This window comes from Erythrolamprus reginae, chromosome 5 (assembly GCF_031021105.1).
Source record: "Erythrolamprus reginae isolate rEryReg1 chromosome 5, rEryReg1.hap1, whole genome shotgun sequence".
NCBI classification, from domain to species: Eukaryota; Metazoa; Chordata; class Lepidosauria; order Squamata; family Dipsadidae; genus Erythrolamprus; species Erythrolamprus reginae.
The window spans coordinates 112,282,320-112,306,217 of NC_091954.1; the positions used below are offsets into that span (position 1 = coordinate 112,282,320).

At 43.0% G+C, this 23,898-nt stretch overlaps 1 protein-coding gene across 1 annotated transcript in view; it reads right to left on the minus strand.

Moving 5' to 3' along the window:
- Positions 1 to 23,898, minus strand: part of EIF4G1 (eukaryotic translation initiation factor 4 gamma 1) — a 174,690-nt gene that overhangs the window by 48,900 nt on the left and 101,892 nt on the right. Inside the window, 2 exon segments of the mRNA XM_070753741.1 lie at positions 1,732 to 1,798; positions 3,464 to 3,559. Of these exon segments, the coding sequence (XP_070609842.1) occupies positions 1,732 to 1,798; positions 3,464 to 3,559 (163 nt within the window).

The following is a 23,898-nucleotide window of genomic DNA, read 5'->3' on the forward strand; positions in this document are numbered from 1 at the left end:
CGGGGGGGGGCACAAAAGGCGATGAATGTGACCCTGGGACACTGCACCCATCAATGTGAGCCAGTTGGCAAGCGTCTGAATTTTGGTCATGTGACTATAGGGATGCCGCAATGGTCAGTGCTGTTGTTACGTCAAACGGTCACAAGATGAACTCTTGTTAAGTCAAGGACTGCCCGTCGCTGAGTAGATCTCCCAAGAGCCTTGGAGACAACACAAAGAGGAGCAAAGAAAGCCCGTTTTTCTTTCTGATTAAATGGGATATAGCAACAGCAACAGCACTTACCGTATTTTTCTGAGTATAAGATGCACCTTTTTCCTCCCTAAACGAGGCTGAAAATTCAGGTGCATCTTATATTATGAATGCAGGGTTGTTGTTGTTTTTAACCTTTCCCCCCAAGCCTTAACTGGGTGCTAACAATCTTCCCAGCTCTTATCTTGCAGGTTCTTTCATTGTTACTGTCTGCAAAAAATGTTTTCCAAGCTCTAAGTCTTTGCAGAGTTTTTTTTATTACTCTAATTTGCTCCAAATAAGTTTTTTCCAGCTCGAAGCAGGTGCTAACAATCTTTCCCAGCTCTTATACTTGCAAGCTCTCATTGTCACTCTCTGCTAAGAATGTTTTCCAAGCCCTGCCTTTGCAGTTTTTTAATAGTTCTACTTGCTCAGAATTTTTCTTTCCAGCCCTAACCAGGATCTAACAATGTTCCCAGTTCTTAGTGGCTTGCAAGCCCTTTCATTGTTACTCTCTCCAAATAAGGATTTTTTTAAAAGCCCTAACCAGGGGATAAAATAATGTGCTGAAACTGACCAGACTAAGGATGCTAGCCAGATGAATATCTGGTAAGTAGATTCTTTTCCCTATTTTCCTCCCCAAAATTGCATCTTATATTCCGGTGTGTCTTGTACTCCGAAAAATATGGGTTCGAACTTCGCGAATAGCCTATACCACGGTTTTTCAAAAAATATTAATTAAAAAATACTTCACAGGTTTTTTTCCTATACCATGGTTTTTCCCAACCAATGACATCATACGTCATCACCAAACTAGTTTCAAGTTAAATCAGATTTGTATGCCGCCCCTCTCCGCAGACTCGGGGCGGCTCACAGCAATAGCAATACAATGTACGACAAATCCAATATTTAAATTACTAATAATTTTTGCAAATAAATAACAAAAAAATCAATTGTTAATAACTAATTATGTTTGTAAATATCAGGATCACTAAGTGCCTTATTCAATGGTGAGTACCAGTAATAATGGTGAGTAAATGGTTGTTAAGGGAATGGGAAATGGTAATTTAGGGGTTTAAAGTGTTAAGGGAAGGCTTGTGATACTGTTCATAGCCAAAAATGGTGTATTTACTTCCGCATCTCTACTTCCCAGAAATTCGACTTTCGCGGGCAGTCTCGGAACTCATCCCCCGCGGAAATCGAGGGAACACTGTATATACATATACCACATCACAGTACTTTTATAGCCCTCTCTAAGCTGTTTGCAGAATCAGCCTATTTCCCCCCAACAATCTGGGTCCTCATTTGACCCGTGTCGAAAAGATGGATGGTTGAGTCAACCTTGAGCAAGTCAGAATCAAACTGACCCCAGAATTAGCCTGCAGTGCTGCATTCTAACCTCCGCGGCATGATGGCGCTTTAAGTGTTATAAGTTCAATTCCAACCCTCTCTATGGACAGACAAACATCAGCCAGTTCAGCCCTGTCAATGTTCCATCGTACCTTGGCGGACAATAACTGCTACGTGAGGTGTCTCCCCGTTGGCCTGTGGCTCCGAACCGCTTCCGGCCTAGGAAAACAGGAGGAAAGAAGGATTAGCAACAGTAAGAAAACAAACACCCTCAACACCAGGGGTCCCCAAACTAGGCAACTTTAAGACTTGTGGACTTCAACTCCCAGAATTCTTCAGCCAGCTATGCTGGCTGGAAAATTCTGGGAGTTGAAGTCCATAAGTCTTAAAGTTGTTAAGTTTGGAGACCTCTGCTCAACACTGTCAAAATATTCACAAAGTCTGCATTACTATTAATATTACTATTAATTCTCATCATTTTTATCACCCATCTCCTCCCATTTATGACTGTAACTTCGTTGTTTGTATCCTTACGACTTATATTAATAGTTTCCTGACAAACATTTTTTCTTTTATACACTAAATGAGCATTTCCAAAGTGTGGACTGTAGGTGGTACACATCACAAAGGTAAAACCTGTGACTATAAAAAGTGATTTTCATTAATATATAGTAATTTATCACTACATAGGGATAACATATATAAGTTAAGATGAACACAATTTACATTTTCATTCTTATTTTGCTTATATTTGAAACTTATATAGTCAAATTTAAACTCCATAGAATTGTAATGATACCATCCAAAGACATGAAATCTACACATTACGTTTATAATGTTTTACATTTTACATTTTTATCTGTGTGTTTTAATCAAAATGGGATATGAATGTGCCATACAATAAAATAACAATCCAAATATCACAAAGGCTGCAGAGCGGGGGGGGTCTACCTATTCTGCAAAAGCACCTGAATGCAGGACACGAAGCGATGGATGGAAACTAAGCAAGGAGAGAAACAATCTAGAACTAAAGAGGAATTTCCTGGCCTTTATAACAATTATTCAGCTTGTCTCCAGATGTTGTGGATGCTCCAACACTGGAGCTTTTAAAGAAAAGATTGGAGAGTCATTTGCCTGGCATGGTAGAGGGTTTCCTGCCTGAGTTGGGGGTTGGGCTAGAAGACCTCCAAGGTCCCTTCCAACTCTGTTATTCTTCCTGCATCAAAGATATATTATTAGTGCTCACCCATGTTGGCTGTGATTTAGTGCTGCAGCTTTTGTATTAAACACCAGGAAAAAAGCAATACAGTGATACCTCGTCTTACAAACGCCTCGTCATACAAACTTTTCGAGATACAAACCCAGGGTTTAAGATTTTTTTGCCTCTTCTTACAAACTATTTTCACCTTACAAACTCACCGCCGCCGCTGGGATGCCCCGCCTCCAGACTTCCGTTGCCAGCGACGCACCCGTTTTTGCACTGCTGCGATTCCCCTGAGGCTCCCCTCCATGGGAAACCCCACCTCCGGACTTCCATGTTTTTGTGAAGCTGCAGGGGAATCCCAGCAGCACAAAAACGGGTGCTTCGCTGGCAACGGAAGTCTGGAGGTGGGGTTTCCCATGGAGGGGAGCCTCAGGGAAATCCCAGCAGTGCAAAAACAGGCACTTCGGCTGGCAAAAGGGGTGAATTTTGGGCTTGCACGCATTAATCGCTTTTCCATTGATTCCTATGGGAAACATTGTTTCATCTTACAAACTTTTCACCTTAAGAACCTCGTCCCAGAACCAATTCAGTTTGTAAGACAAGGTATCACTGTACTTGTTATCAGGCAAGGAAGGATAGATTTGGAACAGGAATGGAGTTGAGGAAAGAAACCGCCTTACCTGAGGAGGAGTTGGGGTAGAAGAAGTTCTAGCGCCAGACATTATTTCCTCTGTGATATCTTTGCCCCCCTGATTTGGATCTCGTATTCGGATCTGCTGGACCAGAAGGGAAAAAAGGAAAAAGGAAAAAACATGCTTTACGCAGGGTAGGCAAAGCTTGGAGAGATGCCTGCAAGCATCTTGGGTTTAGTGCAACCAATAGGATAAAGGCATCAACCATAAACTTTTAATGCAGGCGTCCCCAATTCTAGGGCCAATAGCAATAGCATTTAGATTGAGTAGCCCAGGCACAGGAACCAGGTTGCAAAAGTGGTAGGCGAGTACACACGAGCAAGAAACATAGAAACATAGAAACATAGAAGTCTGACGGCAGAAAAAGACCTCATGGTCCATCTAGTCTGCCCTTATACTATTTCCTTTATTTTATCTTAGGATGGATCTATGTTTATCCCAGGCATGTTTAAATTCAGTGACTGTGGATTTATCTACCACGTCTGCTGGAAGTTTGCTCCAAGGATCTACTACTCTTTCAGTAAAATAATATTTTCTCATGTTGCTTTGATCTTTCCCCCAACTAACTTCAGATTGTGTCCCCTTGTTCTTGGGTTCACTTTCCTATTAAAAACACTTCCCTCCTGAACCTTATTTAACCCTTTAACATATTTAAATGTTTCGATCATGCCCCCCCTTTTCCTTCTGTCCTCCAGACTATACAGATTGAGTTCATGAAGTCTTTCCTGATACGTTTTATGCTTAAGACCTTCCACCATTCTTGTAGCCCGTCTTTGGACCCGTTCAATTTTGTCAATATCTTTTTGTAGGTGAGGTCTCCAGAACTGAACACAGTATTCTAAATGTGGTCTCACCAGTGCTCTATATAGCGGAATCATAATCTCCCTCTTCCTGCTTGTTATACCTCTAGCTATGCAGCCAAGCATCCTACTTGCTTTCCCTACTGCCTGAGTGTACACCCGTGCTCCATTAGCATGTGGGGTGGGCGCCGATGCCTGCCATTTGCGCAAATGGAGATGCCGTGGGCTTGTCCTCTGCTCGACTGGGACCATAGAAACATAGAAGATCGAAGGCAGAAAAAGACCTCTCGGTCCATCTACTCTGCCCTTATACTATTTCTTGTATTTTATCTTAGGATGGATAGATGTTTATCCCAAGCATGTTTGAATTCAGTGACTGTGGATTTACCAACACGTCTGCTGGAAGTTTGTTCCAAGGATCTACTACTCTTTCAGTCAAATAATATTTTCTCACATTGCTTCTGATCTTTCCCCCAACCAACCTCAGATTGTGCCCCCTTGTTCTTGTGTTCAATTTCCTATTAAAAACACTTCTCTCCTGAACCTTATTTAATAATAATAATTAATAATAATAATAATAATTTATTAGATTTGTATGCCACCCCTCTCCGAAGACTCGGGGCGGCTCACAACAATAATAAAAAACAATATAACAGTGAACAAATGTAATATTAAAAGAAAAAGATATATAAAAGATATTTAACCCTTTAATATATTTAAATGTTTCGAACATGACCATCTCCTCTCGCCTATTCCAGCTGGTCCACGAAGCCAGAAAAGTTGGTGAGCAGTCTGCCTTAATGGATCCTGGGTGAGATCTTCCGACGGCACAGGGTCAGTTGCCATCAATATGCTGATGATACTCAGTTATACATCTCCACCCCGTGTCCACTCAGTGAAGCAGTAGAAGTAATATGTCGGTTTATGGAGGCTGTTAGGGTTTGGTTGGGTGTTAACAGGGTCAAGCTCAACCCCGACAAGACGGAGTGGCTGTGGGTTTTGCCTCCCAAGGACAATCCCATCTGTCCGTCCATCACGCGGGGGGGGTGTGTGACTTCTGACCCCTCAGAGAGGGTCCGCAACTTGGGCGTTCTCCTCGATCCACAGCTGTCCTTAGAACACTATCTTTTGGCTATGGCGAGGGGGGCGTTCGCCCAGGTTCCCCTAGTGCGCCAGTTGCGGCCCTATTTGGACAGGGAGTCTCTGCTCACAGTCACTCATGCCCTTATCACCTTGAGCTTTGACTACTGCAATGCTCTCTACATGGGGCTACCTTTGAAGAGTGTTCGGAGACTTCAGATAGTACAGAACGCAGCTGTGCGAGCAATCATGGGCCTATGTCTCTACAGCACTCTGCGTGCTGCACTGGTTGCCGATTAGTCTCCGAACACAATTCAAAGTGTTGGTTATGACCTATAAAGCCCTACATGGCAACGGACCAGAATACCTACAGGACCGTCTTCTGCCTCATACATCCCAGCGGCCGGTCAGGTCCCACAGAGTCGGCCTTCTCCAGGTCCCGTAAGCGAGACAATATCACCTGGCGGGGCCTAAAGGAAGAGCCTTCGCTGTGGTGGCCCCGGCCCTTCGGAACGAACTCCTCCCCAAATTCATACTGCTCTTACTCCACCTGCTTTCCGCAAAGCTCTGAAGACCCACCATTGCCAGTAGGCTTGGGGCGACTGAAATTTTGATATCTTGCCCCGACCAATGAATGAACGAATGTAGGATGAATGACGTCCAAATCTGGTTTTTTAGTTTTCAACTCTGGCAGTTTTTTATAATGCAATTTTATGTAGATTTCTAATATGTTGTAAGCTGCCCTGAGTCTCATTTATATATGGTATGCTTGTTTGTATGATTGGTCTCTTAAATTGGGGTTTTTAGATTATTTTTTAATATTAGATTGGTACATTATCTTTTTATTGTTGTTAGCCACCCCGAGTCTTCGGAGAGGGGCGGCATACAAATCAAATCAAATCAAATCAAATAAATAAATAAATAAATTAAAATAAAAATAATAAAATAAATCAAATAAATAAATAACCCCCACCACCATCCCAATTCTTCAGCTTAGCATAGTTGAAATCTGTTAACTGTGGGGGGCCTGGCCCTCTGGAATCAAGTCCCCCTCGGAGATTTGTTTTGCCCCCACCCTCCTTGCCTTTCGTAAATCTGAAAACTCATCTATGCCACCAGACCTGGGGTCATTAGATACCACCCCCCGGGCGATGAATGTGTTGTGAGCTTCTTGACTGAATGGGTATGAGAGTATTTTAATTGGTTCTTATGTTTTTTTTAGATTATTAATCTTAATTAATTGGATTTAGGATGTATATTTATTTATTTATTTTATTTATTTATTGGATTTGTATGCCGCCCCTCTCCGGAGACTCGGGACGGCTAACAGCAATAATAAGACAGTGTACAATAGTAATCCAATACTAAAAACGATTAAAACCCATTAATATAAAAACCATACATACAGACATACCATGCATAAAATTGTACAGGCTTAGGGGGAAAGAGTATCTCAATTCCCCCATGCCTGGCGGCAGAGGTGGGTTTTAAGTAGCTTACAAAAGGCAAGGAGGGTGGGGTCAGTTCTAATTTCTGGGGGGAGTTGGTTCCAGAGGGCCGGGGCATATTGTTCCCTATATGTTGTAAGACGCCCCAAGTCTTTGGAGAGGGGCAGCATATAAATCCGATTAATAAATAAATAATAAAAGTTCCAGGAACGGCCATACGGAAACGATACATGAGCACATGCCTGTGGATGTTGAGGATATATAGAAACATAGAAGATTGACGGCAGAAAAAGACCTCATGGTCCATCTAGTCTGCCCTTATACTATTTTCTATATTTTATCTTAGGATGGATATATGTTTATCCCAGGCATGTTTAAATTCAGTTACTGTGGATTTATCTACCACATCTGCTGGAAGTTTGTTCCAAGGATCTACTACTCTTTCAGTAAAATAATATTTTCTCATGTTGCTTTTGATCTTTTCCCCAACTAACTTCAGATTGTGTCCCCTTGTTCTTGTGTTCACTTTCCTATTAAAAACACTTCCCTCCTGGACCTTATTTAACCATTTGACATATTTAAATGTTCCAATCATGTCCCCCCTTTTCCTTCTGTCCTCCAGACTATACAGATTGAGTTCATTAAGTCTTTCCTGATACGTTTTATGCTTAAGACCTTCCACCATTCTTGTAGCCCGTCTTTGGACCCGTTCAATTTTGTCAATATCTTTTTGTAGGTGAGGTCTCCAGAGCTGAACACAGGATTCCAAATGAGGTCTCACCTGTGCTTTATACAGTGGATCACAATCTCTCTCTTCCTGCTTGTTATACCTCTAGCTATGCAGCCAAGCATCCTACTTGCTTTTCCTACCACCTGACTGCAGTAGGGAAAGCAAGTATTTCAAGCTACCACTCTCCTTGGGAATGTTAACACTCTCTGGCGTAGAGCTTTTCTCGACTTTGCTGAACATGCTCTAACCCAGTGATGGGGAACCTATGGTACGGGTGCCACAGGTGGCATGCGGAGCCATATCTGCTGGCACACGAGCCGTTGCCCTAGCTCAGCTCCAACGTGAATGTGTGTGCCAGCCAGCTGATTTTTGGCTTGCACAGAGGCTCAGGTAGGGTGTTTTTGGCTTCCAGGGGGTGGGGGAGGGCGTTTTTACCCTTCCCTGGCACCCAGGAAGCCTTTGGAGCCTGGGGAGGGTGAAAAACGAACCTACTGGGCCCACCAGAAGTTGGGAAACAGGCCTTTTCCAGCCTCCAGGGGCCAGGGGAATGCCTCCCCAGGCACTGAATTATGGGTATGGGCACTCGTGTATGCGCGATAGAGCAGAGACACCTTCGGAACCCGAGGAAAAAATAACTTCGCCGTCCCTGCTCCAACCTTACCTTACAGGCTGCACACAACAACGTCAAAGGGATTCTGGCCCACCGGATCTCTTACAAGTAGAGACAGTCTCGAAGGCGGAGGTCAGGGAAGGGAACGGCCAGCTGCCCGTGGGCCACCTCACGGCCCGAAGTCAGCCAACTACAACTTGTCCTTGGCAAGGGCTTCTTCACGCTACCCATGACAGGGGGTTAGCCTCCCGGAAGCCAGCTGCCATGTCCTTCCAAGCGTGGCTCTTCTCCGGGTCTCGCCCTCCCTCCCCGCCCTACCACAGGGCTGAGGCCAGGAGGAAGCACTTTCTTCCTCCTGGCCCTAAACGCCCAGGGTGGGTGGCTGCAGGAGGGAGGAAAGGGAAGACAGATCCTTAGCAGCCACTGATGAGGTCACAAGCAAGCACTGTTTGGCACACCTGGACACGGTAGCTGAGGGAGCAAATCAAAGCCTTCATTAGGGCTCAGGGGCCAGAAAGCACAACCATCAGATACACCGCAGTGCTTCTCAAATAGTGGGGCGCCGAGCAACGCCAGGGAAGGCGCATGACCCCAGGGAATGTCGTGGTTTTTGTGGCAGGGAGTAGGGTGTTTTTTTGCACACAGCAAGAGACATGAAGTGCAGATATCAAACCCTTAAGAGACTCCATGGAAAAATATTTAACAGAAAAGAAAGGAGGAGAGAGACGGAGATAGTGAGACAAGCATACGACGAAGATTATGTAGCGCTTGGCTTCACTGCGACTATGGTGAGAGACGAGGAAAGACCGATGGGTTTACTGTGTCTAAAAATGTTGGCAGCAGGCAGCCAAATAAATTAAGGTGTCAAACAATTGTATTTACTTCTTCTTGGGGGGGCTAACAGAAAATAATTGAGAAGCACTGAAATACAGAGTCCTGACATTATGAACAAAGCTTTTTTTAAATTAAAAAAAACTTCACTAAAAGTTTGTGCAATTCACTGTCGGTGTCTAATACACACTAACTGCGATACAAACAGCGCTGGCAATCACCAAAATGTGTCGAACGTCTGCGGAGATATTCCACCCTCTGCGTCATAGTTGTTCCAAAGGTGGTTTTCCAAAAAGGTAACAGGGTTTTCGCCACCTGCCACCCCACCCCGGAAAACCTTTTTGTTTCTTGAAGAAAGTTCTCTGGTTCTTCTGAATCGTTTCTGCTGAAAAAGCATCTTTGATGAAAAGCACCAAGAAATCACAGTTGCCATTTTGGAAAAGCAGTTTTGGACCAAAATGTGCACGAAACTCCAACCATAGTTTAGGGCGGATATGATAATTTTAGCCCCAAATTGGGCAGCCTGGAATGGTCTCTGCAGGTTGCGGTCAAGACCAAAAAAAACCCGGTGATGGAGATTGTGATTTTTACACGGAAAACTGTTTAAAATGGGATCCATATCTTCCTTGGTTCCCTATAGAGAGGGCAATAAAAGAGCATCTGGCTTAGGTGAGCATCTCTCTCCTTGTAAACATAAATACTGCTGAAAAGGAATATTTTAATATCCTCTCCACAGGACTGCAGAGGGGGAAGCAATCGCTCTGATCAAAGTGAAGAAGGCCTGATGAAATTTCAGAATTAAGTATGATGTTGAAGTCACCAATTTGAGACGAATTCACAAAATGTAGGCATGGACAATAGGCTTACAGTTCGAAAAGAGGGCTGTGAAAATATTGATATTGACTGACCCCTCGCGTCCTGGACACAAACTGTTTCAACTCCTGCCCTCAAAACATCGCTACAGAGCACTGCACACCAAGACAACTAGACACAAGAACAGGTTTTTCTCTCAAACGCCATCACTCTGCTAAACAAATCAACACTGTCAAACTATTTAGAAAGTCTGCACTTCTATTAATCTTCCCATCGTTCACATCACCCATCTCTTCCAACAAGTAACCGTAACTTTGTGGCTTGTATCCTTACAATCCTTGTATCCTAACATGTTGTAAGCCGCCCTGAGTCTAAGGAGAAGGGCGGCATAAAAATCGAATGAATGAATGAATGAATGAATCTTTTTTGAACATGCAAATAAACCAGGAAGATGGTTAGCTTATAAAATGAAAAAGGAAAAGGGAAAAAATAGATTAAGCAATTGAAAAATACCGATGGGAATCTACAACATAGAAATGAGGAAATAAAGAAGATAGTGAGAGCATATTATGAGGACCTATATAAATAAGAGAAAATAATTGAGAAGGATATAAAACAATATTTGGAGGAAATGGAACTATGCAAAATACCAAAAAAATATAAGAATTTGCTAGAGGAGAATATAATAATAATGGAATTAACAGAGGCAATAAAAAGACAGAAAAATATTAAAGCACCAGGACCAGATGGCATAACAGCAGAGGTCTATTAAACATCTGAAGAAACATTAGGAATTGTGATGTTGGAACTATATAATTGTTGTTGTGAGCCGCCCCGAGTCTACGGAGAGGGGTGGCATACAAATCTAATAAATAAATAAATAAATTTATATAGACTGGTTCCTAATATGATTTGATTGCTTATTTCTATCATTAAGTGTTGTACCTCATGATTCTTGACAAATGTATCTTTTCTTTTATGTACACTAAGACATAATTCCTTGTGTGTCCTATCACACTTGGCCAATAAAATTCTATTCTATTCAATATCCAACAGTTTAAGATGACACTCGGCATTTTCAAGGCCAAACGGACAGACATTAGGTCCCACAGAGTGGGTCTTCTCCGGGTCCCGTCAACCAAACAATGTCGCTTGGCGGGACCCAGAGGAAGAGCCTTCTCTGTGGCGGCCCCGACCCTCTGGAACCAACTCCCCCCAGAGATTAGAATTGCCCCCACCCTCCTTGCCTTTCGCAAGCTGCTTAAACCCCACCTCTGTCGCCAGGCATGGGGGAACTAAGATACACTTTCCCCCTAGGCCTTCACAATTTTATGTATGGTATGTTTGTATGTATGATTGGTTTTTATATAATGGGTTTTTAACTGCTTTTTTTTTTTTTAGTATTGGATTTTGTTGTACTGTTTTACTGCTATTGTTAGCCGCCCCAAGTCTGCGGAGAGGGGCAGCATACAAATCCAATAAATAATAATAATAATAATAATAATAATTTTCCCCCAACGTACTAAGGACTGGAGTTTGCTATTTCTTTTTCTTAGCCAAACTGACTTAAAACGGTCTCCAAGAATTAGTGGAGAGAGAAGAAGGGGTGTGGGAAAATCAATATGAACCAGAAATTAAGAAGACAGAACTGGGATTTGGCACTCACAGAAACCAAATCTGTGTCTAACCGTAAAATAGCATCCTTCGTACATTATGGAACTGTGAGTGTTGCTGTTATAAATTTGGACTGGAAAGTTTCCAGAATATTAAACTTTTGTCAAAATGCAATTTGGAATACCATAAAAGAAGCTGAGAGATGACCTCAGCAAGAAAAATACCTTGCGTGCTGCAGGAATGAAATGTGTTCTCCCTTTAAATAGAAAATCTCAAAGTCAGCTGTGGAGTTACATTGGATCGCTCTTGCACAATAACTAAAAATACATCCCCCAAGATAAGGAACCTTGAAACCGCACCCCAAAATATTTAAAAGAATGTACCTCATCTACTGAGGTCCCATTAATTTGCCAATTCTGTACCCTATTATTGTGTCCTGCAAACACTACAAGGTCATTCTTTGTCAAGTGGACCAGGTGTCCACTTGACTGATTCTTAAAGCCTTGTTTGAAAAGAAACCATCAGAAAAACAACATCTATGATAGAAACATAGAAGAAAGACCTCATGGTCCATCTAGTCTGCCCTTATACTATTTCCTATATTTTATCTTACAATGGATATATGTTTATCCCAGGCATGTTTAAATTCAGTTACTGTGGATTTACCAACCACGTCTGCTGGAAGTTTGTTCCAAGCATCAACTACTCTTTCAGTGAAATAATATTTTCTCACATTGCTTTTGATCTTTCCCCTAACTAACTTCAGATTGTATCCCCTTGTTCTTGTGTTCACTTTCCTATTAAAAACACTTCCCTCCTGAACCTCATTTAACCCTTTAACATATTTAAATGTTTCGATCATGTCCCCCCTTTTCCTTCTGTCCTCCAGACTCTACAGATTGAGTTCATTAAGTCTTTCCTGATACGTTTTATGCTTAAGACCTTCCACCATTCTTGTAGCCCGTCTTTGGACCCGTTCAATTTTGTCAATATCTTTTTGTAGGTGAGGTCTCCAGAACTGAACACAGTATTCCAAATGTGGTCTCACCAGCGCTCTATATAAGGGGATCACAATCTCCCTCTTCCTGCTTGTTATACCTCTAGCTATGCAGCCAAGCATCCTACTTGCTTTTCCTACTGCCCGACCACACTGCTCACCCATTTTGAGACTGTCAGAAATCACTACCCCTAAATCCTTCTCTTCTGAAGGTTTTGCTAACACAGAACTTCCAATACAAGACTCATATTGAGGATTCCTTTTCCCCAAGTGCATTATTTTACATTTGGAAACATTAAACTGCAGTTTCCATTGCTTTGACCATTTATCTAGTAAAGCTAAATCATTTACCATATTACAGACCCCTCCAGGAATATCAACCCTATTGCACACTTTAGAGTCATCGGCAAATAGGCAAACCTTCCCTATTTGCCGATGACTTATATAGATAAATGATAGAAAAGAAACGTGCTCCTTCTAATGAAACAAAAATGAAGGTGATTGAAGGTGAGAAAACAGAGAGATGTTTCATTACCTTCAATCACCTTCATTAGAAAGAACAAGGTTTCCTATCGCTCTGTTTTCTCACCTTTAATCATCTTCATTTTTATTTCATTAGAAAGAGCAGGTTTTTTTCTATTATATATGTTGTTTTTCTGATGGTTTCTTTTCAAATAAGGCTTCAAATTCCCCTGGTCCATTTGACAAAGAATGACCCTACAACAATTTTTGATACAGGTAAATCCTCAACCGTTTGCTAAAGCAAGGCAGGTGTTACATCCATCTGACAATCGGAACTTGGCAAACGGGCCATTTCTGGCCTCCGGGGAAGGGATGTTGCGGTTCATTCACTTCCTGTGCAATTAGTCATGGACACACAGGACGCAGACAGTAGAGGCACAATACAAGCGTGCTGTGATTCCTGGCGCCCGAGTCTGACAGCGAAGAAGACAGGTCAGAGTCTGAAGAGCAACCAGGGCCTTCTGAGATGAGTGACTCAAGAGAAGAGGAGGAGACTCGTCTGGATGCTAGGATTCGCAGGGCCTCTCGGAGGCATGAGTGGTTACTCGGGAGGAGGTTTACTCATGAGTAGCACTGCTGACTACCCTCGGGGTATTTAAGATGGAGTCACTCCGGTGCAGAAAACATAGTGGTTCATTCTAGCATCTAAGCATTTTTTACTTCTTTTTTATTGCGTTGCATCTATTTATATTGTATTTTTATTATTGTTGTAAGCCGCCCTGAGACCTTCAGGATTAGGCGGCATAGAAGTCAAAGTTGAATAAATAAATCTAGTTTCTAGTCCTTGTTTATTCGGATTGTGATTTAAAGAGAGACATTCTTGGCTTTCTGAGGATCTCTGGGCTTTCAAGCTAACTTCTGAGCATTTCCACTTCTGAATTTTATTCCAGATGGGTATTTATTGTCATGTTTACCTCTTTCTGGGACTCGAGCCAGCTGATAAAGACTTTGTAAACAGAACGGTGAAACTGTTACAGACTTTATGTTATTTTGAAGGAGTGTAACTGCCAATTCTTATTATAGATAGTAAAATCCTTTATTATTTTAAACCGGGAGGGTGCATCTGATTTCTGGGGGGCTTGGTGATGGAACAGAACAGGGGGGAGGCCATTTTCGCCCTCCCCAGGCCACCAGAAAGGCTCTGAAGACAGCCCCCCCCCAAAGCGGGTGTGCCATTATGTGCCGGTGAGCCAAGGTGGGTGGGATTATCATGCATCCATACTTGGGACCTGAAGCATGCACACGAAGCAAAAAAGGTTTGCCCTCACTGCTCTACAGTCAACAATCTCCTTTAAATCCCCAGTTTCTCAAGGAGAACATTTTCACTTAGACACCCAATCCAGTAGTTTGAGATAAAAGAAATTTTACATACACAGGGGTTACATACAGACGATAAGCCCTATATGGCATCGGACCAGAATACCTCCGGAACCGCCTTCTGCCGCACGAATCCCAGCGGCCGATTAGGTCCCACAGAGTTGGCCTTCTCCGAGTCCCGTCGACTAAACAATGTCGTCTGGCGGGACCCAGGGGTAGAGCCTTCTCTGTGGCGGCCCCGGCCCTCTGGAATCAACTCCCTCTGGAGATTTAGACTGCCCCCACCCTCCTCACCTTCCGCAAAACTCTGAAGACCTATCTATGTTGCCAGGCATGGGGTAATTGATATATCCCTTTTGGCTAGTAAGATTTATGTGTGGTTATGACCGGGTAGTATTGACTGTTTTTAAATGATAATGGTTTCTTAGCTTTTGTTTTAATTATTGGATTTGTACTACATTGTTACTGTTGTGAGCCGCCCGGAGTCTTCGGAGGGGAGCGGCATACAAATCTAATAAATTATTATTATTATTATTATTATTATTATTATTATTATTATTATTATTATTATCACTACCATTATTATTTAGAACCACAAAAGCCGTTAAGACCTGGCTTTTCCAGCAGGCTTGATTGGCCTGGGATTAGAAATGACTGAATGTATGCATAATTTTCAGAGTTTTTATGTATTTTGTGTCATTTGCTGTTTTGATCGTTGCCACATTTCATATTGGTTTTAGTTACTGTGATTATTGTGAACCGCCCAGAGTCTTGCTGGAGTTGGGCGGCATATAAGTATCACAGAATAAATAAATAAATAAATAAATAAATAAATAAATAAATAAATAAATAAATAAATAAATAAATACATAAATAATTGGGGCCAGAATTTTGGCTGCTCAGCAACGTATTTGCTAAACGGGTCGTGTCCCATTTTACAATCTTTTTTAAAGCGAATTTGCATTCTATTGCACTGGGGGAGGGAAGGACAAAAGTCAACCTTTTTTTCTCTCCTTTACATTTCTCTCTTTCTTTCATTTTTCTGGGTTTTTTTAATTACCTTGTAATGAAATGAAATCAAAAAGAAATTGATTCAAAAGGGGAAAAAAGATGGAAAGCAAGCCGATTTAATTACAAGGAACGAGTAAGCTTTGATGGGGGAACTTGTTTGACTGCTTGCACACCTCTGTCAACCATCCACATCTTGATTAGCTTGTAATTTATTGTTGCTCAATGCAGAGGAATGTTGCATCATGAAATTTTCTGTTTGGGCTTAAAAGGCAGAGAGGTTTCCTGTATGCCTTTGTGCAAAGCCCCTCATGGAGTCCCTTTTTAAATAACTCCAAGTTAGTTTTAGTTTTTGCTAGCATGGGACTGCCAATACAATACTCAGATTGAGAATTCCTTTTGCCCAAGTGCACTATTTTACATTTGGAAACATTAAACTGCAGTTTAATAAATGGTCAAAGCAATGGAAACTGCAGTTTAATAAATGGTCAAAGCAATGGAAACTGCAGTTTAATGTTTCCAAATGTAAAATAATGCAATTGGGGGAAAGGAATCCTCAATCTGAGTATTGCATTGGCAGTTCTGTGTTAGCAAAAACTTCAGAAGGAAAGGATTTAGGGGTAGTGATTTCTGACAGTCTCAAAATGGGTGAACAGTGCAGTAAGGCGGTAGGGAAAGCAAGTAGGATGCTTGGCTGCATAGCTAGAGGTATAACAAGGAAGAAAAAGGAGATTATGATCCCGCTATATAGAGTGCTGATGAGACCACATTTGGAATACTTTGTTCAGTTCTGGAGATCTCACCTACAAAAAGATATTGACAAAATTGAACGGGTCCAAAGACGGGCTACAAGAATGGTGGAAGGTCTTAAGCATAAAACGTATCAGGAAAGACTTCATGAACTCAATCTGTATAGTCTGGAGGACAGAAGGAAAAGGGGGGACATGATCGAAACATTTAAATATGTTAAAGGGTTAAATAAGGTCCAGGAGGGAAATGTTTTTAATAGGAAAGTGAACACAAGAACAAGGGGACACAATCTGAAGTTAGTTGGGGGAAAGATCAAAAGCAACATGAGAAAATATTATTTTACTGAAAGAGTAGTGGATCCTTGGAACAAACTTCCAGCAGACGTGGTAGATAAATCCACAGTAACTGAATTTAAACATTTATTATTTATTTATTTATTTATTACTTAGATTTGTATGCCGCCCCTCTCCGAAGACTCGCCTGGGATAAACATATATCCATCCTAAGATAGAATACAGAAAATAGTATAAGGGCAGACTAGATGGACCATGAGGTCTTTTTCTGCCGTCAGACTTCTATGTTCTATGTTTCCATTGCTTTGACCACTTATCTAGTAAAACTAAATCATTTGCCATATTACAGACGCCTCCAGGAATATCAACCCTATTGCACACTTTAGAGCCATCGGCAAATAGCCAAACCTTCCCTACCAAACCTTCCCCTATGTCACTCACAAAGATATTAAAAAGAATAGGACCCAGAACAGACCCTTGTGGCACACCGCTTGTAACCAGGCTCTGCTCAGAATACTCGCCATTAACAATCATGAACTGTCCGAAAGTCCTGGACCCATCTTTGCCTCTGATGCAGAGCACTCATAAAGAGCCTTTCACATCCTATTGGCAGGTAAATACTGAGTTTTCCCAAAAATAAGACCTATAGTAAAAGGGCAGACTAGATGGACCATGGGGTCTTTTTCTGCCGTCAGTCTTCTATGTTTCTATGTTTCTAATCTTATATTAATTGCTGCTCCAAAAGACACATCAGGGCTTATTTTCTGGTTGGGTCTTATTTTTCAGGAAACACAGTATCTTTCTCCCAAGCGTGAGGTTGGGTCCATTTTTCTCTTGGCCTTAAAATAGGGGCAGATTAGATTAGATTGGATTAATTGGATTTATATGCCGCCCCTCTCCGCAGACTCGGGGCGGCTCACAACAATGGCAAAACAATACATAGTAACAAATCCAATACCCACCAATCCAATTACAATTTTAAGCTAAAAAATTCATAAAAAACAACCCCAGAATATTAAAAAAACAAGCACACAATCAATTCAACACCAAAACAACATGGGCAAGGGGGAGATGTTTCAGTTCCCCCATGCCTGAGGGCAGAGGTGGGTTTTAAGGAGTTTGCGAAAGGTAAGGAGGGTGGGGGCAATCCTAATCTCAAGGGGGACTTGGTTCCAGAGGGTTGGAGCCGCCACAGAGAAGGCTCTTCCCCTGGGTCCCGCCAGACGACATTGTTAGTCGATGGCTCCCGAAGAAGGCCAACTTTGTGTGACCTAACTGGTCGCTGGGATTCGTGCGGTAGAAGGCGGTCCCTGAGATAATCTGGTCCGGTGCCATGAAGGGCTTTATAGGTCATAACCAACACTTTGAATTGTGACCGGAAACTGATCGGCGACCAATGCAGACTGCGGAGTGTTGGAGTAATATGGGCAGGCAATTTATAAGAGTGTCAGAGAAGTAATTTATCCCTTCCAGCGTTCAACAGCACAGCGGCAAAACCTGTTTTGCTACAAATGGCCGTTTCGTTGACGGCGGCGCAGGGAATAGGAAGGAAGCCTCCCACTCACTTCTTTTAATTTTTTATTTTATTTTCAGGGAATAGGAAAAACCGCCTGACTAAAGTTCAATCCCCTAGTATTAAAATTTTTAGAGTAGAGTTCTGGGAATCGCCTCTTCCACAAAACAAAGGAGGAAATTAAAGGAAGTTTTGAAAGAAAAAAAGTGATGGAGCTAGCAAGATTGTGGCAAAATTAATTGTTTTAAACAAGGGAAAAGAATGTATCTAGTTTCTATTTGAAAGCTGCTTCTCCGCTCAAAACAAGGGGGGGAAAAATAAAATTCTGACTTTGGGCTGAATAGGATGGGATAGGATGTAACAGAACAGGTAGAATAGAACAGAATTCTTTACTGGCCAAATGCAATTAGACACACAAGGAATTTGTCTCTGGTGTCGAAGTTCTCAGTATACATCCAAAGCAACAGAATAATAATAATAATTCCAATTAGAGGGGACATTAGAGAAGACAAGGATAATAATAATAATAATAATAATAATAATAATAATAATAATAATAATAATAATGGGAGCAAAGAGTCAGCGTTGATGGAGGTCAACAATAGGAAGCTTCTCAAGGTGAAGCAAACTAAGGACCAGTACAGAAAAAATGTAACTCAATGCCGTATGGACAGTTGGCGGAACAAAGCATTGCATGGCCAGTTCTTGGAGAAGATTGAAGGCAAAGTGGATAAAGAAAAGACCTGGTCATGGCTTACAAATGGAACACTGAAAAAGGAGACAGAAGGACTAATACTGGCGGCACAAGAACAGGCCATTAGAACAAATGCTGTCAAAGCCAGAATTGAAAAATCAACAGACGATCCAAAGTGCAGACTCTGTAAAGAAACAGATGAAACAATCGATCACATACTCAGCTGCTGCAAAAAGATCGCACAGACTGACTACAAGCATAGACATGATGCTGTGGCACAGATGATCCACTGGAACTTGTACCGGAACTACCATTTACCAGTGGCAAAGAACTGGTGGGATCATAAACCCGAAAAAGTGGTCGAAAATGAGCAAGCAAAACTACTGTGGGACTTCCGACTTCCAACTGACCAAATTCTGAAGCATAACACACCAGACATCCTGATTGTGGAGAAAAAGAAAGTATGGGTCACCGACATCGCAATCATAGGAGACAGCAGAATTGAGGAGAAGCAGCTAGAGAAATTAGTGAAATACGAAGATCTAAAAATCGAGCTGCAACGACTCTGGCATAAGCCCGTGAAAGTGGTCCCAGTGGTACTTGGCACGCTGGGCGCAGTGCCAAAGGATCTCAGTGGACATTTGAAAATCATCAGAACTGACAAAATCTCCATCTGTCAATTGCAAAAGGCTGCTTTACTGGGATCGGCAAACATAATTCGCCGCTACATCACGCAGTCCTAGGTGCTTGGGAAGCGCCCGACTGGGGATGAAATACGAAATCCAGCATAGTGATCTTGTTTGCTGTGTTGTACTGAAATAATAATAATAATAATAATAATAATAATAATAATAATAATAATAATAATCTTAGTTTGCTGTTAAAGAAATTGCAAGTATTTGCTAAACATGTAAACATAAGAAGTTGATGCTGTAATTCTATTTTGTATTTTACTGGATGAAAAAGTCGGAAAGAGGAAAGAAAACAAATTATTTTGTTTCCTCTTTCCTACCTGCCCTACACCTCTCTTCCCTTTCCCAATTTCCCTAGCCTCTTTATTTTAATTTGTGTTTTGCATTATGTTGAAACAAAATTTATATACGTATGCATCGAAAGAAAAAAAAGCATGCTGCAGTTTTAAAGACAGCCTGATAAGCATTTTCACAGAAGGCTAAGTGAAAACCAGTAACTCACTCAGAGAACTTAGGATGGATCTGAAGGAAGAATTACTCAAATCCTTTTATAAGCAGCTTAGCGCTGGCAACGGTACTAATGTGTACACCCACCACCATTAGCCTGATCCCAATCGGCGGAAATAAAATTACAACATTCTGTCCCTTGGCAAAGATTGACGAGTTTTGCCCTTTAGTGACAGATGGTTTAATAGGTCCAATTTGCAACAGCACTTTGCAACTGGGAACGTTTCAAAACTTATTTTTCCTCCAACAAAAAAAAAAGGGCTGACCAAGTGCAGGATGCCATCTTGCAAGGTAAAAAAAAAATAAACGAACCAAACAGGAATGCAAGATTTTTAGTTTCCATGGTATGGGGGTTTTAATTAGACCTTATACATCAGGTACAGGTAAGTCCTGGCACTTACGACCACAATTATTGAACCTAAAACTCCTGTTTCTAATTGAGATCTTTTGTTAAGTGAGCAATTGCCCCCCAGGTGGTCGCAAAAGGTGATCACATGACCCCAATTAAGATAAGGTGGTAGGAAATATAGTAGATGTATATTTCCAAACTTGACTGTAAAAAACATGACTTTAACAATCGAGTTGTCGAAGCATGGAACTCATTACCGGACTCAATAGTGTCAACTCCCAACCCCCAACATTTCTCCCTTAGACTCTCCACGATTGACCTCTCCAGGTTCCTAAGAGGCCAGTAAGGGGCGTATATAAGTGCACTGATGTGCCTATCGTCCCCTGTCCAATTGTCTTTCCTTATCTCATATATCATATATATTCTCTCCTTATCTATATATATATCATATATATTCTCTCCTTATCTCCTATATCATATATATTCTCTCCCTCCCATCTACTTCTCTTCTTTTTACTTTCTATCGTTATATATATTACTTAATGTCTATTCTCTTCCATATGTATTGTATATTGGACAAAGAATAAATAAATAAAATAAATATACACTGGTATCTCTACTTAAGAACTTAATTTGTTCCATGAGCAGGTTCTTAAGTAGAAAAGTTGTTGTTGTTGTTGTTGTTGTTATTATTATTATTAATTATTATTATTATTAATTAGATTTGTATGCCGCCCCTCTCCGCAGACTCGTTTGTAAGTAGGAGCAATTTTTCCCATAGGAATCACTGTAAAAGCAAATAAGGCGTGCAAACCCATTAGGAAAGAAATAAAAGATCAGCATTTGGGAGGGAGAAGGAGGAGGGAGAAGCGGAGGAGGACAGTTGCTGCAGAAGGAAGAAGGTGAGGTGAGGGGAATAAAAAAAAATCCAAAACTTTAAGGCTTTAAAAAAAAGGAGAGAGGACTCTGACGCGGCGAGGAAGAGCACGTGCCTCCCATACACCTGGTGTGAGGCTGCCTCCCATACACTGCGCCAGAGAGAGAAACCCAGGGGGAATGGCAGGAAACTGGCTGGGCCTTCGTGCCGCTCTCAAATTTCCTGGGAAATTTTTCCAGGCTCAGGTTAGAAAGTAGAAAAGGACCGTTGAAACTTACCTGAACGGTCTTCTCGATGCACTGCAAGGAGAGTCCAGGATGGGTAATTCTTCAGTCTGATTGGTCGGGACTGAGTTTAATTTAAATAATAGGCAGGTACCGCCCCCCTTAGCCCTCCAGTCTAAAGGAAACGAAGGAGCAGTATAGCTAACATAATTTTATTCAACATTCAAGGTAACTAGAAAAAAACACAACTCCCAAGGTATACCCTTAGCGGAAAGAGTCCCTGGTCCCCAATTTGGGTGGGTCTGGACTCTCCTTGCAGTGCATCGAGAAGACCGTTCAGGTAAGTTTCAACGGTCCTTCTCCAATGCACTTGCAAGGAGAGTCCAGGATGGGATATACCCAAGATATTAACCAAGGGAGGGAGAAGGATGGACCGGGGGCTCAGAGAAGGAACACACCCGCTGTAAAACCCTCCTCCCAAACGCTGCTTCCGCGGAAGCGAAAGAGTCAATTCGATAATGTCGGATAAATGAGGACGGCGCCGCCCAAGTGGCCGCCCTGCAAATGTCCTCCAGTGAAGCCTGGGTCCTCCAGGCTGCTGAAGTGGCCGTACTACGAGTGGAATGTCCCGTGAGTCCCTGAGGTACAGGGGATCCTTTAGTTCGGTAGGCCTCTCTAATGCAATCACACAGCCAGCGGCTGATTGTCCTAGGGGAGACTTTAGTGCCCAACGTTCTGGTTGCAAAGGACACGAATAAAGCCTCAGAAACCCTGAATCCTTGAGTCCTGCGAATGTAAATTTTCAGAGCTCGTCGCACATCGAGTTTATACCACCTAAGCTCTGAAGGGTGAGTCCCATGGGTACAGAAGTCTGGTAGTACTATCTCCTGTGCCCTGTGGAACGTAGAGTTGATCTTTGGTAGAAAGGCTGGGTCAAGTCTTAAGACCACTCTGTCCGAGTGAAAGGTACAGAGGTCCTCCCTAATTGAGAACGCGGCAATCTCAGAAACCCTCCTGGCGGATGTGATTGCGACCAAAAGGGCCGTCTTGAGGGTTAACAATCTGAGAGGTATGTGGCGAAAAGGTTCAAATGGAGGTCCCGTTAAGGCGTGAAGCACCAAGGATAAATCCCAAGAAGGGAACCGATGGATCGGTGGTGGCCTGATGTTGGCGGCCCCTTTCAGGAAGTCCCTGATCCAGGGGTGTCTGGTGAGAGGGCGGGAATTGCCCCCTCCTAAGATGGTGGATAAAGCGGCCACATGCCGGCGTAAGGTGTTTGGAGCGAGACCTTTTTCAAGGCCCGCCTGAAGAAAACTTAGGACCAGGGGAGGGGAGGCCTTCTGTGGATCTACCTCCCGCTCCTCACAGAACCTGGAGAAGGAAACCCAGGTAGCCTGGTATATTCTTCTTGTCGAAGGTCTGCGAGCAGCCTGGATTGTATCAATAACTGCCTCTGGCAAGAGATGTTGTCTTAGATGCTGCCGCTCAATCTCCATACGGTCAGCTGCCACCATTGTGGCTCTGGATGGGAAATCGAGCCCTGGGCGAGAGAAATCAGATGATCTGGAATCCTCCAGGGGGGTGACACTGACAGTTGCATCAAGTCCGCAAACCAAAGGCGACGCGGCCAGTATGGAGCCAGCAGCAGTACCTCCGCTCGTTGCTCTAGAATCTTTCGCATGACCCTGGGGATGATGGAGATCGGGGGAAAGGCATACAGAAGTCCTGGCGGCCACTGCATCCGAAGAGCATCCACCCCTTCCGCTCCCGGGGTCGGGAAGCGGGAGAAGAAACGTGGGAGCTGGGAGTTGCTGCGGGTAGCAAACAGGTCCAGAATTGGCCTCCCAAACTTCCGAGTGATGTCCTGAAATATTGTGGGATCCAGTTGCCACTCCCCTGGATCCAATGTCTCCCGGCTCAGCCAGTCCGCGCACACGTTCTCTACGCCTGAGATGTGCTCCGCTGACAGGGAAGCCAGATTGGCCTCTGCCCATCTGAACAGGGACTCTGACTCCTTCATCAGTCTTCGAGACCGAGTCCCCCCCTGTCTGTTGATGTGAGACCGGGTGGCGACATTGTCGGTCCGAACCAGGACATGATGGCCCGTTACCAGGTCCGCGAAGCTGAGGAGAGCCAGGGAAACTGCCTTCAACTCCAAGAAGTTGATGTTGACCTCTCTCAGGTCGGATGGGTCCCAAAGGCCCTGGGCTAAATTCGAGGAAAGATGGGCTCCCCATCCCGTCAGGCTGGCGTCTGGCGTCATTGTTAGGAGATGCTTGTCTAGAAAGAGTGACCCCTTTTTTAGTGCCGGGGACACCCACCACCGTAAGGACCGTCGAACTGCCGGGTCGAGGTGCACTTGAAGGTGGGAATGGCTGATCCTCCTCTTCTGGTAAGGCAGGAGGAACCACTGGAGAGGACGTAGGTGGTACCTGGCCCATGGGATGATGTCGATACAGGACACCAGTGTACCTAGAAGCTTGGACAGAGACGAGAGCCTGGGGAATTGCTGTGGCGCCAAACCCCGGACGAGCCCTCTGATTGTGGACTGTCTCTCTTGGGACAGGAAGACAAGGCCCTTCCTGGAGTCTATACTGGTTCCTAGGTGGGCCAGCCGTGTTGTGGGAGTCAAGTGGCTTTTTTCGAAGTTGATCGAAAAGCCGTGGTCCTGAAGTGTCTGGATCGTGAGATGCAGGTCCTGAAGCGCAAGGTCCCTTGATCTGGACAGAATCACGATGTCGTCCAGGTAGGCCA